The sequence below is a fragment of the Corvus hawaiiensis genome, chromosome 6, assembly GCF_020740725.1.
Source record: "Corvus hawaiiensis isolate bCorHaw1 chromosome 6, bCorHaw1.pri.cur, whole genome shotgun sequence".
In the NCBI taxonomy this organism is placed as follows: Eukaryota; Metazoa; Chordata; class Aves; order Passeriformes; family Corvidae; genus Corvus; species Corvus hawaiiensis.
In genome coordinates this window covers 23469440-23482853 of record NC_063218.1, presented here as the reverse complement: position 1 = coordinate 23482853, position 13414 = coordinate 23469440, and the positions used below count along the sequence as shown (strand labels likewise).

The window sequence follows — 13414 nt, the reverse complement described above, 5'->3', positions numbered from 1 at the left end:
CAAGAAGTATCTAGCACAGGAATCCAGCTTAGTTCTTCCAAGAATGAAACAGTGGTAAGACAGAGTCAGTTTCTAGTAAGGTGTTTGTAAACCTTACTTGGGAAAGGGTGGGTGGCACATGGGAGACCTGATATATATGAGAGTCAATAGACTCTTCCCTCGAATGGAAAGGAGCAATGTTGAGAGTCTTTTCCTCAAAGGTTAAATCTTTAGGAATACTCTGGAGATAGGAGTGAAGTGTAGGCTGGCTGTGTCCTGGTCTGACCAGGCACACTAGAACCACAGGCCTGCACTTGGCCACAAGGAGGACAAAATAAATGTGCTGCAGAGACAAGCAGGCTCCTGCCGTCTACCAGCGATCTCTGTGAGCTTCTGTGTTTGATGCTATTACCTTTTCTGTGCAGCTGCAGGCTTGTGCAGGGAAGAGGGGGGCATGCAGTTTGATGGAGATTAGAGCTTGAAGCCTCTAAACCACATGGTAGTTGTGCTCACTGTAGTCAGTGAGCAGTGCAGAGGAGGAGAGCCAGCCTGACTCGCTGTGATGAGAGGCTGGGGATAGGCCATGTCTGAACAAAACTGAGCTCTGGCAAGTTTAGTCCTGTGTCAGTCTGTCTGTGCCATGTGGGTGTTAGGAAGGTTTATCCTCCCTGATGGTCTTTTAAGTTTCATGCTAAACTCGTTCAGTTCTTGACTTGCTATCTGGGATGGCACAGCTTGGGTTTGTCTTCAGTCTGCATAACCATAACTCAAATGTTTTATTCCTGACAGTGCCTTGAACTGGTAGGGCACATATGTAATCTCTTGGTGGCTCTTCCTACTAGCTCCCTGTGATGTCCTAACACCAAGACTGAATTTAGCACAGGGATCTTGTTGCTGATCCTGACCCAGGTTATCCAGTGGAGGGCACTGTTTGACACAGGAGAAGTTTGGCCAGACATGGTTGAAAGTCACTTGTTTGTAAGCTAAATAGGTTGCCTGAGGGTAGCAGATAGCTCTGTTTGAGTCATAAATATTCTTCCTGTCTCAAAAATACATCAGCTGGATGGAGCAGTAGGGATTTTGAGGAGAGTTTTCTGGGGCTGGAGGGCACAAGCTGATTTTTAGCCTAACTACCAGATATGGCAACCAAAATATATGTGTTCTGAGGTCTTTGTCTTGGCCAGTGAGTGAGTCTTCCAGAATGAATCTATCAGCATCCCAGAAACATAGAGACGTGTCAGAGAAAGCATGCAGAAAGCACAAGAAGGTTTTGCTAGAAGACAGCCTGGGAAACTTGTCTGAGCTCGTGCCTGGGCTACAGGACTCTTGGGTCTTCTGCTCTGTGCTGACATGCTTCCATGAGGTTTATGGGCTGCACAGAACTTGTCTTCCTTAGTCCTTGTGTTCTGTACACTTCAGAGTAGTTTATCCAGGGACAGTTGCCAAGCTCCATTAGTAAAACAACCTTGACATCTAGGATATGTGCTGTCAACACTTCCTTTGCTTTCAGCTTTGATGTTCTTGTAGGTTCTCCTACAAGCACTCCTGGTGCTTGCAGGGTGAGCCTTTTCTTGGGACGCTGCTCATTTGAAACTGTGTCAAAGTTGGCTGAGCCAGATTAACATCTCACTTATTTGGAGTGGTCAGGTTTCTGTCTCAGTCCTTGCCCTTATCTGGTTGGAAAATAAATTGGTTCAACTCAGGTTCAACTCATTGAACCCAGCAATTATTCTGGTTGGTCTTGATGGTCTTGTTTTCTGCCATTTTTAATGAGCAAAATTGTAATACCAGGTGATCAGGCCAGCTCTAGAGCAGGGGCAAGGTAAGCAGTGGGATGTGTGTGTGGACAGGAACATATATTTGTGGGGGAAGGTCAGGGCAGGCAAGACCTCCACTTTGATGGAGCCAGGTATTCATTCTGCTCAATTCTGTTGTAAAACCTTGCTTTGAATATCCTGACAGTTGTAAATGCACTGAGGAAACCTCTTTTAAGGCCCAATTGCAATGGGTATCTGTTTTTTTTCTCTTAATTTTTGGGTGGTAAAGAAGATTTTCATCTTGGTTGTGAAATTGGATTAGGCTCAGTTGAACCTGTACTGAGCTGTAGGGTAGTGGCAATGCTGTGGTTTCATGTCATGCCTCTGTTTATCCCCTCTCTCTCCTGCTCAGCTTGGCATTGCTGCAGGCTTTCTGGTCCCTCCAGTTCTCATTCCTAATGTGGAGGATGTGGAGAAGCTGGCCTACCACATCAGCATCATGTTCTTCATGACTGCAGGTGTGGCATCAGCCCTGTTCATCCTGGTCATCATAGGTAAGGATGTGGGAGTGTGCACATGAGACCAGATGGGACTGGGAAGATCAGCCGATGTGTGAATGGGGTCTGTGTGCCTGGAAGTGGGCTGGGCTGGAAGTCCATGTGGGGATGTGTCCTAGTATGCAGCTGACAGGGTCATGCAATACCATATCTTGCTGCTTCAAACCCTTGATGAACAGCACATGTAGAAGGGAGTGTAAGAGGTTGTGAGTGAGCCTGCTAAATTGTTAGTTTTGTCCCTTGCCTGCATAATAAAATCCTGGCATGAGTAAGTCCTTTAAAAAACAGCAGAAATCTTGCAAGTTTCATAGTCATCTTCCCTGCAAATGGGGTGCTGGGCCTTGGGTTATGTCTGGGACCTGGCTACCCCTTAAGTGTAGAGAGAAAGAGGCAGATTATATGGTGTCACAGGAACAAGCTGTTCCCAGTTATGAGTGGAGAGAATAAAGCATGAAGGACAGTAGCAGGACACTAGAGGTGCAATTCCCCTGCTTAGCACATGAAGTCAAAACCAGATCTTTAGCATGAAAGACTGGCATGTTCACTGGAGAGCTGTGTTTAGTTGCTGAATTCCATGAAATTTTTTGATAGGCTCCTCTTGCCAGTTTGTTTGTGTTGCTGGTGGCTGAATCAGATGTAGACTTCAAATCATGTGGGGCAGGGAATAGACAAGGTACAAAAATGCCTGTCTAGCACCTGGCACAGCAGTATTGCCTGTGACTGGGATTTCTGGATGCTACTTTAATGCTATTAAGGGGCAGCAGATCACTTGGCCTGAAGTAAAACCTGGCAAAAGTTATTGTTCCCTGGGCACTGGCCACTGCAGAGCACTAGGCCACATTTGTCAACTGACTTGTCCAGTTCTGCTTTGTCATTTGTAAATCCACATAACACTTTTGCACCTGGCTGGTCATCCTTCTAGAGGCAAAGGCATTAATAGTCCTGAGAACTCTTTTGGTGCTATTGGACACTGCCTACACAAAAAGCTAATTGAAGGCAAGATGTTTTCCTTGGCAAGGTGGCAGGAGTTACTGTTGGAAGAGAGCTGTTCTTTCCTGTTCCTGGGTAAGTTCACGCATGGAGATCAAAGCTTGAGGACAATGGTGTGTTTTGTACACTTGGTTCTGCTAGCCCCTCTGTCATCCCTCAAATGGCGCAGTGTGTGCTCAGGCCCCTCAACTGCACCATTACAAACAGATGTATTTTGTGTCTGGTTTCAGTCTTCAAGGAGAAGCCCCTGCACCCTCCAAGCCGAGCTCAGGCCTCGATCCAGTCAAGACCAACTGCGGAATATTCCTACATGCAATCAATCCTCCGTCTGCTCCGCAATGCCAACTTTTTGCTGCTTATGGTCACTTATGGTAAGGTCTGGCCTTTCTTCTTGTGCAGTTATCACTGCTTCTCCCTCCCTCTCTGCTCTGCTGGGGCAGAAACTGGCTTGAGTTGTTTTCGGGGAGCATAAGGATAGCTCCCCCTGCTGCCACAGACCAGGAATCCTTATAGCCCAGTACTCTTCAGCAGTGGTTACCAGCAGATGCAGCAGGGAAAAACGAAAGGAAGGCAAGCACGCAGAGGATGATGTGCCCTTACAGCAGTTCTCCCGGTCTTTGACTGCTGTTCAGGGGATTTCCTTATCTGTCTTTTTTTTCTAGTTGTTTAGTTAATTGCAGTGAACCAATCCAAGTGCTTACATAAGAAAAATATGGCAGTGTCTGAGTGCAAGTCACAGAACTGAGTGAAAGTCATTTCTGAAGGCAAGGATATGAATATGACTGCCAGGCATCTCAGTAGATGTCCTGTGGAGTATGCAGATGTGCAGACTTTGTCAGCTTCCCAGGCAGTCCCTGTGAAGCAATTGGAAGGAAGGAGAATCTTATGCCATCTGTCCTTGCATGCTGAATTTGCTGCTTGCTTCTCTTCAGTAGTCTTAGCCTCTTTATTTGAGGGCAGTGTGATGTGTTGAATCTATTCCCTGATGCTGAATTGGCATATGGAAAAGTGTTTTTCTTATTAGCAGAAAGGCCATTGTGGTCTGTGACTGACTGCATAATAGGGTATACTGTAGCCAGCTACTGTGTGGGTAGTTTTGTCCTCACTCTTCCTACCAGCTTGCTATGGAAGCTTCTCAGGGGGTCAGTTAAATATTGCTGAAAGTTCTGCACGTTCTGCCGGCAATTTTGTCTGAAAGACCTTGTGGATGAGTAGGCAGGTTGGAGAGAGTGAGATAGTGGCTTTGTACTTGAGGATGCTAATGGTCTTTGGAGTTGTTGGAATCTCTGCTCCCTTCCTTCTCAATGCAATAGACTTCTAGAAATGCCCCTCTCAGATTGCCCTTAAACTCTGCTGGTTTGCATTGCAGCTGCTGGGTTTGGCTTTTTTTTTTTTACATAGTACATAATGCCCTCTCAGAAAGTGAAGACAGAAAAACCTGTCAGGCAGACTGTGTCTAAAGTTGGATTGTATCATCTGCTCAGTTCATACTTACCCTTCAGGAAAAAGAGAGGGGAAAGCATTTTCTCTAATATGCGTAAACAAGTCCTAGAGGAGAGAGGAGGGCTCTCAGTACAAAGAGAGTGTTTAGAATCTGACCTTCCTGGGATAATTCTTTTCTGGCAGTCACAAACAGTGTGGAAAATCCGTTCAGTGGCTCATAATTCATTTTCTCTTACTGCTGGTCTGTGCATTTATTCTGTTCCTCTCTATGTCAGCCTCATGCCAATCTCCAGCTTGACTTGAGATGGTGACTGTTACTCAGAGAGGGAACTATGCTGTGAAACTTTTTTTTTTAACTTGTCTGGGTTTAAAATGGTGACAGTTTTTCCTACTCAAGTCAAAAGTTAAGTTGGCCAAGATTTAAGACATCTGCAGCCACATGAGTGCAGCTGAGTCATCCTGCCTACCTAACACAAAGATATCTGCAGCCTGTCGGCTTTTGTGTTAGCATAGGATGTGTCAGGGGAGAGAGGGGCAAACCTGATGCTTGTTCATCTCCTGGCTCTAGAAAGAATGGGGATCCTCCCACAATGCCAAGTCAGAACAGGTCTGCAGACCTCTAAGGTCTTGGTATTACCAACAGTCAATGATTCCTTTCTTGTGGCAAGACTTACAATGCTAGAAACAGTGGTGTCACTGCTGCTATGTCAGTGCTAGTGAACTGTTTTTCAGGAAAGCCCTCAGAGAACCTTTTCCCCAAGGCTGCTGGCATTGCTTCCATAAAACTGAGGCATAACACGGAATGGACATAAAGGAATTCCAAGTCCATGAGGTTGGGCTTTGTATTGGAGAGCACATTGCTAGTGGGAGGCAGTAGGTAGGATAAGGGTGAGAAGTTCTGGGAAAGGTTGGTAGAATGGGAGTCATGAGACAGTCTTAAAGAAACAGCATTTGGAATGGTGGGGGGGCAATGAGGAGGAGGCAGAGCAATGAGAACTGCATAAGGAACCATTGTTGGGGTGGATTACAAGGGTGAGCAAGAGAGAGACCAAGAGTCTGGCATGTAGGTAATAGGCTGCCTATCTGTCGGAGACCTGGGTTCTAGTCTGAGGCTTAATAAGAGCACCTTTTGGAGCTGTAGGCAATAAAATTCCCTATTCTGGCCTCTATAAAATAGAGGAGACGCTGAGGTATCAAAAGTATTATTCTACACTACAAGCAAACCATGGTAACTAGCTAAAGAATCAGGTGGTGCTGGAGCTTCAGATGTTCTGCTCTCAGCTACTAGTTCTGATTTCCCTCATCTGGGTGGGCAAATGGCCGCTTTCCTGTTGGAAGCAACCATTACCTGTTTTATGGACATTCAAACAGCTGTGATTCTCAGAGAAGCTTCACTGAGCAACTGTGACATATATAGTGCCTACTTTTCTCAGCCCTCACATATGCAATTTTGACACATTGTCTTGATTCTTAGACTGTTTTGCCTGACTCTGGTGCCAAGTGTTGCTGCTAGCTCTTATTTTCTGCCCAGCTTGGGAGCAGGGGCAAGGCCTTCTCTGTCTTGGAAATCACATGCATCACAGAGCTGCTGTAAAGCTGGTTTACTGACAGCATCAGGTAGCAGAGCAACATCTGGCTGTCTTCACGAGGCTGCTGTCCTCTTGGCTGGGTGAGAAATTGAGGTGCACAAATGAGTGGTTAACGTTTATGCACAGGTTTGAAGTGAAGAAGCAGAAGGACTGCGCTGATCTGCCATACTCCCGTGTCCTGGCGCTGCAGCTTGTGGTGTCACCCAGTGAGTGGGGTGCTCCAGAAGTGGAGATAGGATGAAGCTGAATTAGGGTCTGTTAGCTGTTTTGCCATAGCCAAGTGTTGCAACGAGACAGCTTTCAAGGCTGGAGGATGCCTCCTTGCTGTGAGATCTCTGGTTGTTCTCCCCCATCCCTGGCTGGAGTTTCCAGCCTTCCTGAGTAACTCTTGATAAGGATTGGGTAGATTTTCCTGCCTAATGAGCATGTCGCTACAGCCTCTGCTGTAACCTTCTGACACATGATTTTGAAGCAGGAAGCATTGTCACAGGCAATATTTGGGATCACTTGCATAAGAGTCTTCATTTGTTGTCTGTGCCATACAGCTGTGGAGTGAGCTTTCCTTTATCACAGAATGGTTTGGGTTAGAAGGGATCTTAAAGATCATCTAGTTCTAACCCCCATGCCATGTGCAGGGACACCTTGCCCTAGACCTAGTCACTCAGAGCCCAGTCCAGCCTGGCCTTAAACACTTCCATCTACACCTTTGGGCAACCTGTTCCAGTGCCTCGCCACCCTCACAGTAAATTGTAATGTTGTCAGAGATGGTGTGTGAAGAAGTGTGATGCACCCTCCAGCTGCCAGTCTTGTGGCTCCTCATAGTGCTGTGTACTGCAACAGCTATCCAGTGTTCAGTGGAAGACTGGGCTAGGTGCAGGATTGCTGAGTACTTAAGGAGAGCTTAGGGGTTTGTTCTCTCTGTCAAAGCTCTGCCTGCTAGACTGCACTTCTGTATCCTGTATTGTTAGTTTCTGCTTTTAGCTGAGGCTTAGGAAAAGTAGGAAGGGGGAACTTGACATGTATCTGTTTTGTCAGGATTTCAGGCATCTGTGCCAGACTTTTTAAACTCATGGTTCCTTTTGGAGCCTACAGATGTGTAAGCTGCAGTGGTGAAATGTCCCCTTCCCTCCACCCATCAGGATCACTGAAGCCTTGAAGAGAAACCAACTGCAAATGTAAATGACTTTCTGAGAAGAAAGTTGTGCTGACTGTTACAGACCTCATCCACCTGGGGAAGGTTTCTCAGTATCACCCAAGGTGAGAGTGTAGCCGTTGCAGTACTGCTGGTCCAGTGCACATGTGGATGTTCTTGCCTGCTGTAAGCAAAGCTGCTGGGTTTTCTGCCCTTCTGAGAAGGCATTTAACCAATGAGAATTGCATGTATGATGGAGCAGAGTGTCTGGATAGGGCTTGACCAGTATCACCCCAACAGTTTCATTCTCACCTTGGGTGATACTGAGAAACCTTCACCAGATGATTGATGCTTGTAACAGTTAATCTAGGTTCTCTTTCAGAAATACAGTTACTTTTATGGGTTTTTTTCAGGCCTCAGTGATATCTTTTAAAATGCAAGACTTTTCCCATGCAGACACACACCCCAGATGCCTGAGGGTAATGCTGTCTGTGCTTCACCAATCACCTCTGCTCCTACTTATCTTCTGGTGTTTCTTGGCTTGGAGAGAATGTTACTTACTGGCTGTCAGCAGGGAGAATGCTATCAGGCTGTCTCTGGGAGGAAAACACACAGGTGAATGACACTTGTTAATTGAATCTCAGGTCCTTGTTCAAGGTGTGGTGCTGAGGCAGGTGCTTTTCTAGTATTCTGACTTGGCTGGGGGCAGAGGAGAAACTTGCAGTGCTAAAGATGGATCTGGCTGTGAGAGAGGGTTGAGACCCTGTGAAGGTGTTGCAAGACCTTTCAGTACCAGAAATGTGCACAGCCCTTCCTCTAGCTGCTTAGGTAAGAACCATCCTGAAACTGCAGGGTGCTTCCTCCTGCATGCTGAGGCCTGGATGTTGGTCTGCATTTCTTTCAGTAACCCATGTCTAGTCTGGCTCACTCTCCTGAGACTCTGCAGCCTTGTTCTGGATTGATGGTCCCAAAGATTTCTCTCTTTGCATTTCTACCCTTTCACAAGCCAACAGGAGAGTAACAGGCTTTGAATGTGCTGCATTTTTATCCCCTTCTCAGGTCTGAATGTAGGTTGTTTCTACGCCTTGTCCACTCTGCTGAGCCGCATGGTGATCCATCACTACCCAGTAAGTGCATCCAACCCTCATGGCCCTCTCTGATGCTTGCTGTTGTCCAGCACTGGCTGCCGAAGGAGAGTCTGTGAGAAAGGCAATGTCACAGCACTCCTGGCTGGCTCTAGCACCAGTTGGCTGTGCCTTTTTTCCTTTACACCACCCCATGCAAAAGCTGGTGAGCTCTAGAAAGGACAGCTCCTTTGCACGTTAAATAAAAGCATTTACTTTTGAGAAAATCTTCCAGCAATTTCCTCTCCTTGTTTATGACTGTGATTTCTACTGGGACATCTGTTCCAGGAAGCTGCCCATGCTCCTGTTCTGGTGGCAGAAGGGTGGGGTGCCTCAGTGCCTGAGCTATTGTACAGCTTACTGGTGGTACTGCATGCCACAGAGCTCTCTTCTGTGGTGCCCTATGGTGAGTCCCAGTATTTCCTAGTCAATCTGGCCCAAATCCTGACACCAGACAGCAAGCTTCATAGAGTTTATGCTAACTCCTCTGAGAGGATCTGCTCGCACTGGCCAGTGCACACCTTTTTCTCAGGGCTGGCTCAGAGACAATTGCCAGACCACTTTTTTTCACGGACCAGAAAGCACTGGCTCATAGTGGGCCCAAAAGTGTTCCTGGAAAGGCTAGTTCTGGTTAGTGTGTTATCAGCAGAAAACATGCATGAAGACTAACTTTGGTGTCTCTTCCTCTCTGGGTTTTCTGCACTTTGTGTTTTGTTGGGTATGACTTAGCTCTTGCATTTGTGTGAGTGTGTATGTGTCTCACCACAGGGGGAGGAGGTGAATGCTGGCAGGATTGGACTCACCATTATACTGTCGGGGATGGTTGGGGCTCTGATCTCCGGCATCTGGTTGGACAAAACCAAAACCTACAAGTAAGTCCCTTGTTTGCCTCTGTGCCCCCATACTATGCAAGGAGCAACCCTGTGCAGTTGCAAGTTGGCAGTCCAGAGACTGAATCATTGGGAGGATTTGTAGGGAAAAAAATAGGGTTCTTCAAAATCCAATCAGTTTAAAGTGAAGTTTGGAGCTGTGTGTTAGCCAGCACTGGGCCCATACAAGGCCTGGTGTCGGTGGTCCCTAGGGAGGCTTAAAGAGAAGATGAGATGGCCCAGTAAATGCTTTGTCAGGGATGAGAGAGTTCTTGGCACAAGCAGAATCAAGACTGTACCAGACCATTTCTCAGCCCTTACAAACCAGCCTCTGTGAATTTTTGTCCAGCTTAATGAAAGGCACATTGAATCCAGTGCCCAGAGGCATTGTGTTGATGGTGTGTTGCTGTTATTTAGGGCAGACATAAGGGTTATTGGGGTTACGGGTGGATGATTCTGTGTTTGTTGCCCGCTGGGTTGGGAAGGCAGATCTGGCCAGTATACCTTACCATCTGCAAAGGGACAGTTAAGAGTCTTTGCTTGTCCTGCAGCTCCCAGTCCTCAGGAACTCAGATCTCAGTGAAACACCTCTGTAGGATATCCCAGGGGATGGAGAGAGTCTCCTGTGTCTTATACTGGGGTCCAACCAGCTTTTTGGTTTCTCTGCTGGCTTTGAGAACTGTGCTATAACCTGTTGTCTGAGCAGGTTGGGTGAGAGGCGATATGCTGGTGAGATGACTTGAAAGCAATTTCAGAGTTTTATTCCTTGCAGCAGCTTTTCATGTGGGGGAGTCTTACTGCCATTATCCTACCTCATATCTTGGGCCAGAAAAGCACATTCTCACTGTAGACAGCTTAGATTAATCTGGCTAGCTGTGAGCTTGCAACTTCTGAAGTGGTCTCTGGCCCTAGCTCCCTGTAAAGTACAGGGATCAGAAATAGAAAATTGTCTTCTCTAATAAGAAAGAATGGTAGGTGAGGACTTCTGGGTGCTGGGGAAGAGGAGCCAGGTGACAAATACAGAGACTGGCAGGTCATTTGTTGCTGTGTATAGATGGTTATGTGGCACTGAGTAGTTCTCATATGGGAGTCCTGGGAAATAAAAACACAGCTGTTAGAACTGCACTAGCTAACCATGCAATGTGACTTGTGTCTCTTTCCAGCCTAAGGCTAGTGGTAAGGTAGCCTCAGCTGGCACTGCTAGACTGGATGATCTTCCTGGTTCTCCATAAGTGAGCTTAGGTTGCAGCATGAAGGCTTGAAGAGCTTTGTGACTCACCATGCAGAGATGGGACTTGAAATTTGGTAGAATAGGAGAGATAGAAAAAACCACAAATCCTGTGCTTGTTCCATATCCCCTCCTTCCTTGGAGGGATCACGTAGGTAGGCAGAGCTGGCTAACAGTGCAGAAAAATAGGACTATGCCATCCATGGAGTTTATCCTACAGACCCCAGGGACTATTGGGGGATAGTTTTAGCCTTAGGTGAGGAAAAGCCCTGCTAAGAATTCGTTCTCCATTACAGCCTACAAAATGGATTTCTGTGAAACTAGCACTTTTTTTTTTTTTCTGAGTGCTACATAGTCTTTATTTAGTCCCATTTAAAAGTCTATTTAAAAAAACTGTCAAGATGCCAGATGTTCTAGGTGGGTACCCTCCCCCTTCCCTCTGTTGCTGAGATAGTGTCAAGAATAAAATGGTAAGCACATGGAAATGAGGAAGGAAACATATCAAGTCCTTTTTTTAGTCAGTTTGAGGAGAGAGGGAAGCAAATGAATGGGATCCAGCTGTGACTGAGGGGAGCAGGGCAAGGTTAAGAACAGAAGGAATTGCAGAGCTCTACGTGCATGTTTGATCTTTACTGTACCATCAGCAGTTCCTTGAAAGGGTGAGGCTGTGCTAAGTCAGGCTTTCCCCATCTGTCATGCTTGGGCACCAAACAGCCTTGCACTCTTGCTTTTATTTGGCGGGCAAGTCCCTGCAGCAACCCCAGCGCTGTTCTTGTTTTTGGAATAGCAGGCGCACATTTGGTCCATTCAAATAAATACATGAGTTATGTAGTGACGAGCAAGCAGTGCCAGAACTGGGGTTGTCTTTGGTGGTATGGCTTGTTGAGAACAGCCCATCTCTGAATCATAGAATCAGGAGAAGACCCTTAAAGTTTTGACATCAAGTTCCTGGTTCAGAGGACAGATGGGGTTTTGACACCAGGAGACTGTAGGGTAGTCTGGCTCAGAATGAGGTGTTTGGGGACTGAATTAATCATCACTTCTCTTTGGCTATGCTTTTCTTTTAAGTGCAGTGTTCACATGGCCTCAGGTCAAGCTGGTTGCAGTCAGCACTCCCTGCTTTTATTACTGCATCTCTATAAGGCAAGATGTCAGAAATATCCACCTCTCTCTCCATTGACTAGGCAGAGGACCCCAAGTAGTGTTTTAAGTCTGTACAGATCCAAAGTGCAAAAATTTTGGAGGAGGGAGGAAAGAAAATGGAGAATGGGGTGCTTGGGTCCCTTCCACTGAAAGGTGAGTGCTCTCTTAGCCTGACCTGCAATTTGGGCCTTCTTATTGTAGCCCTTTTCCCGGTTAGTCTTTGTGTAGTGGATATGTCATCACCCTGTCCTGCCATATGCCTTATATAAATAATACCAAGGCTGTCCTTTCTTCTGACCTTCATACAGGAAGAAAGGTGGCATAAAACTGGATGCCAAAGGATGAGGGTGTGGTGAAAACCAAAGCAGTCTTCTCCAATTCATCCCTTTCTCCAGCGTCTGACACCTCCGTGTCTTCAGCAATGAGATCCTTCTGGGAGCGTAGGAACGAGGCCTTTGTTCAGGCTCATGTGCAGCCTGGAATATGCTGTCCTCATGCCAAAGCCTCTGGAGGCTATCTCTTATCCCCCTCCATACAGCAGAGCATCCTGGAGCTGCACACAACATCCCTGTGAGCAGTTAAAACTGTTGTATGTGGCTGTGCCCCTCAACCCACCTCCTGCTCCCGGCTTGTTCATTTGTTTCCTCAGATGTTGCTTGACTCCACTGTTTTTGCAGCTGCCGTCCTCTCTGAGTCTTGTCCTGTCACTTTTGCTTTCGTCATGCAAGTGACCTTGTGAGACAAGGCTGGGCTGGGCCATACCCATTCCTCACTCTGAGGCTTCTTCTGGAGTTGACTGAACAGCAGGAGTTGTGTTCTTCATTTCAGCCCTGTTCCCTGCTGGTGCTGGCCCTGTCTGGCTTTTTTTCCCCAAGGTTTCTTTTTTCTCACAGTCCCTTGTGTGAGCTCTTTAATCTGCCTTTTCAGAAGGTTTGGGAATATGACTGGAGGGCAAATGAATGTCAGGATGGGTTAGGTTCATCTAAGTGACAGGCATGTCAGGTCCTTCACAGATCTCCCTCTGGCTCTGCCACAGAGACCTGGCACTGGTGCCTTCGTAGCAATGCTTCTGCGTGGGTGCACTGGGCTTCCTTTCCACACCCCAGAGCACAGGGTTGGGTTAACCCCAGTTTTTCTAAGGTAATGTGGCAGGATGCCTAACTTCCAGCCTGTACTCACTGCACTTACCAGCCTAAAGTCTCTGTTCCAGAAAATGAAAATTGTCAGAGCTGTCATGGGAGTAGGTTGCTAAAAACATTAGAATGCAGTGCAGATGTCCTCTGTGAATCTGCTTCTCCTCCTTTGTGCTTTTCTCACTCCCATGAGATTTATGGCTATGATAAGAGGCTTATTAAGCTGAAACTGGGCATTTTTCCATGCCCTGGTACCCTTAGGGCCACAGAGCATTCTTATCCTCTGGTGAACAGGGTGTCAAGGGCCACTCCTGAGAACACCCTGCCCTCTGTGTTTTTCCCCAAAGGTTTTTGTTTCCCTATGCACCAGTGTCTACGAGTATCTCAGTTAAACCCTCTTCAAAATTTTGGGTCTTTCTTGGACTGCTGAGCACTAAATCTCCTTTTCTTTTCTTCTCCATCAGTGGTAT

The 13414-nt window shown here is 46.7% G+C and overlaps 1 protein-coding gene across 3 annotated transcripts in view; it reads left to right on the top strand.

Moving 5' to 3' along the window:
* The window catches only part of FLVCR2 (FLVCR heme transporter 2), a 36501-nt gene that overhangs the window by 10476 nt on the left and 12611 nt on the right, over positions 1–13414 (top strand). For all 3 annotated transcript variants that reach the window (XR_007204497.1, XM_048308163.1, XM_048308164.1), the window contains exons 2-5: positions 2149–2290; positions 3514–3654; positions 8507–8574; positions 9340–9443. Coding sequence is in view for 2 of the 3 variants with exons in the window: in XM_048308163.1 (XP_048164120.1) it covers positions 2149–2290; positions 3514–3654; positions 8507–8574; positions 9340–9443 (455 nt within the window). In the remaining variant the exon portion in view is untranslated. The remainder of the gene's footprint in view (positions 1–2148; positions 2291–3513; positions 3655–8506; positions 8575–9339; positions 9444–13414) is intronic.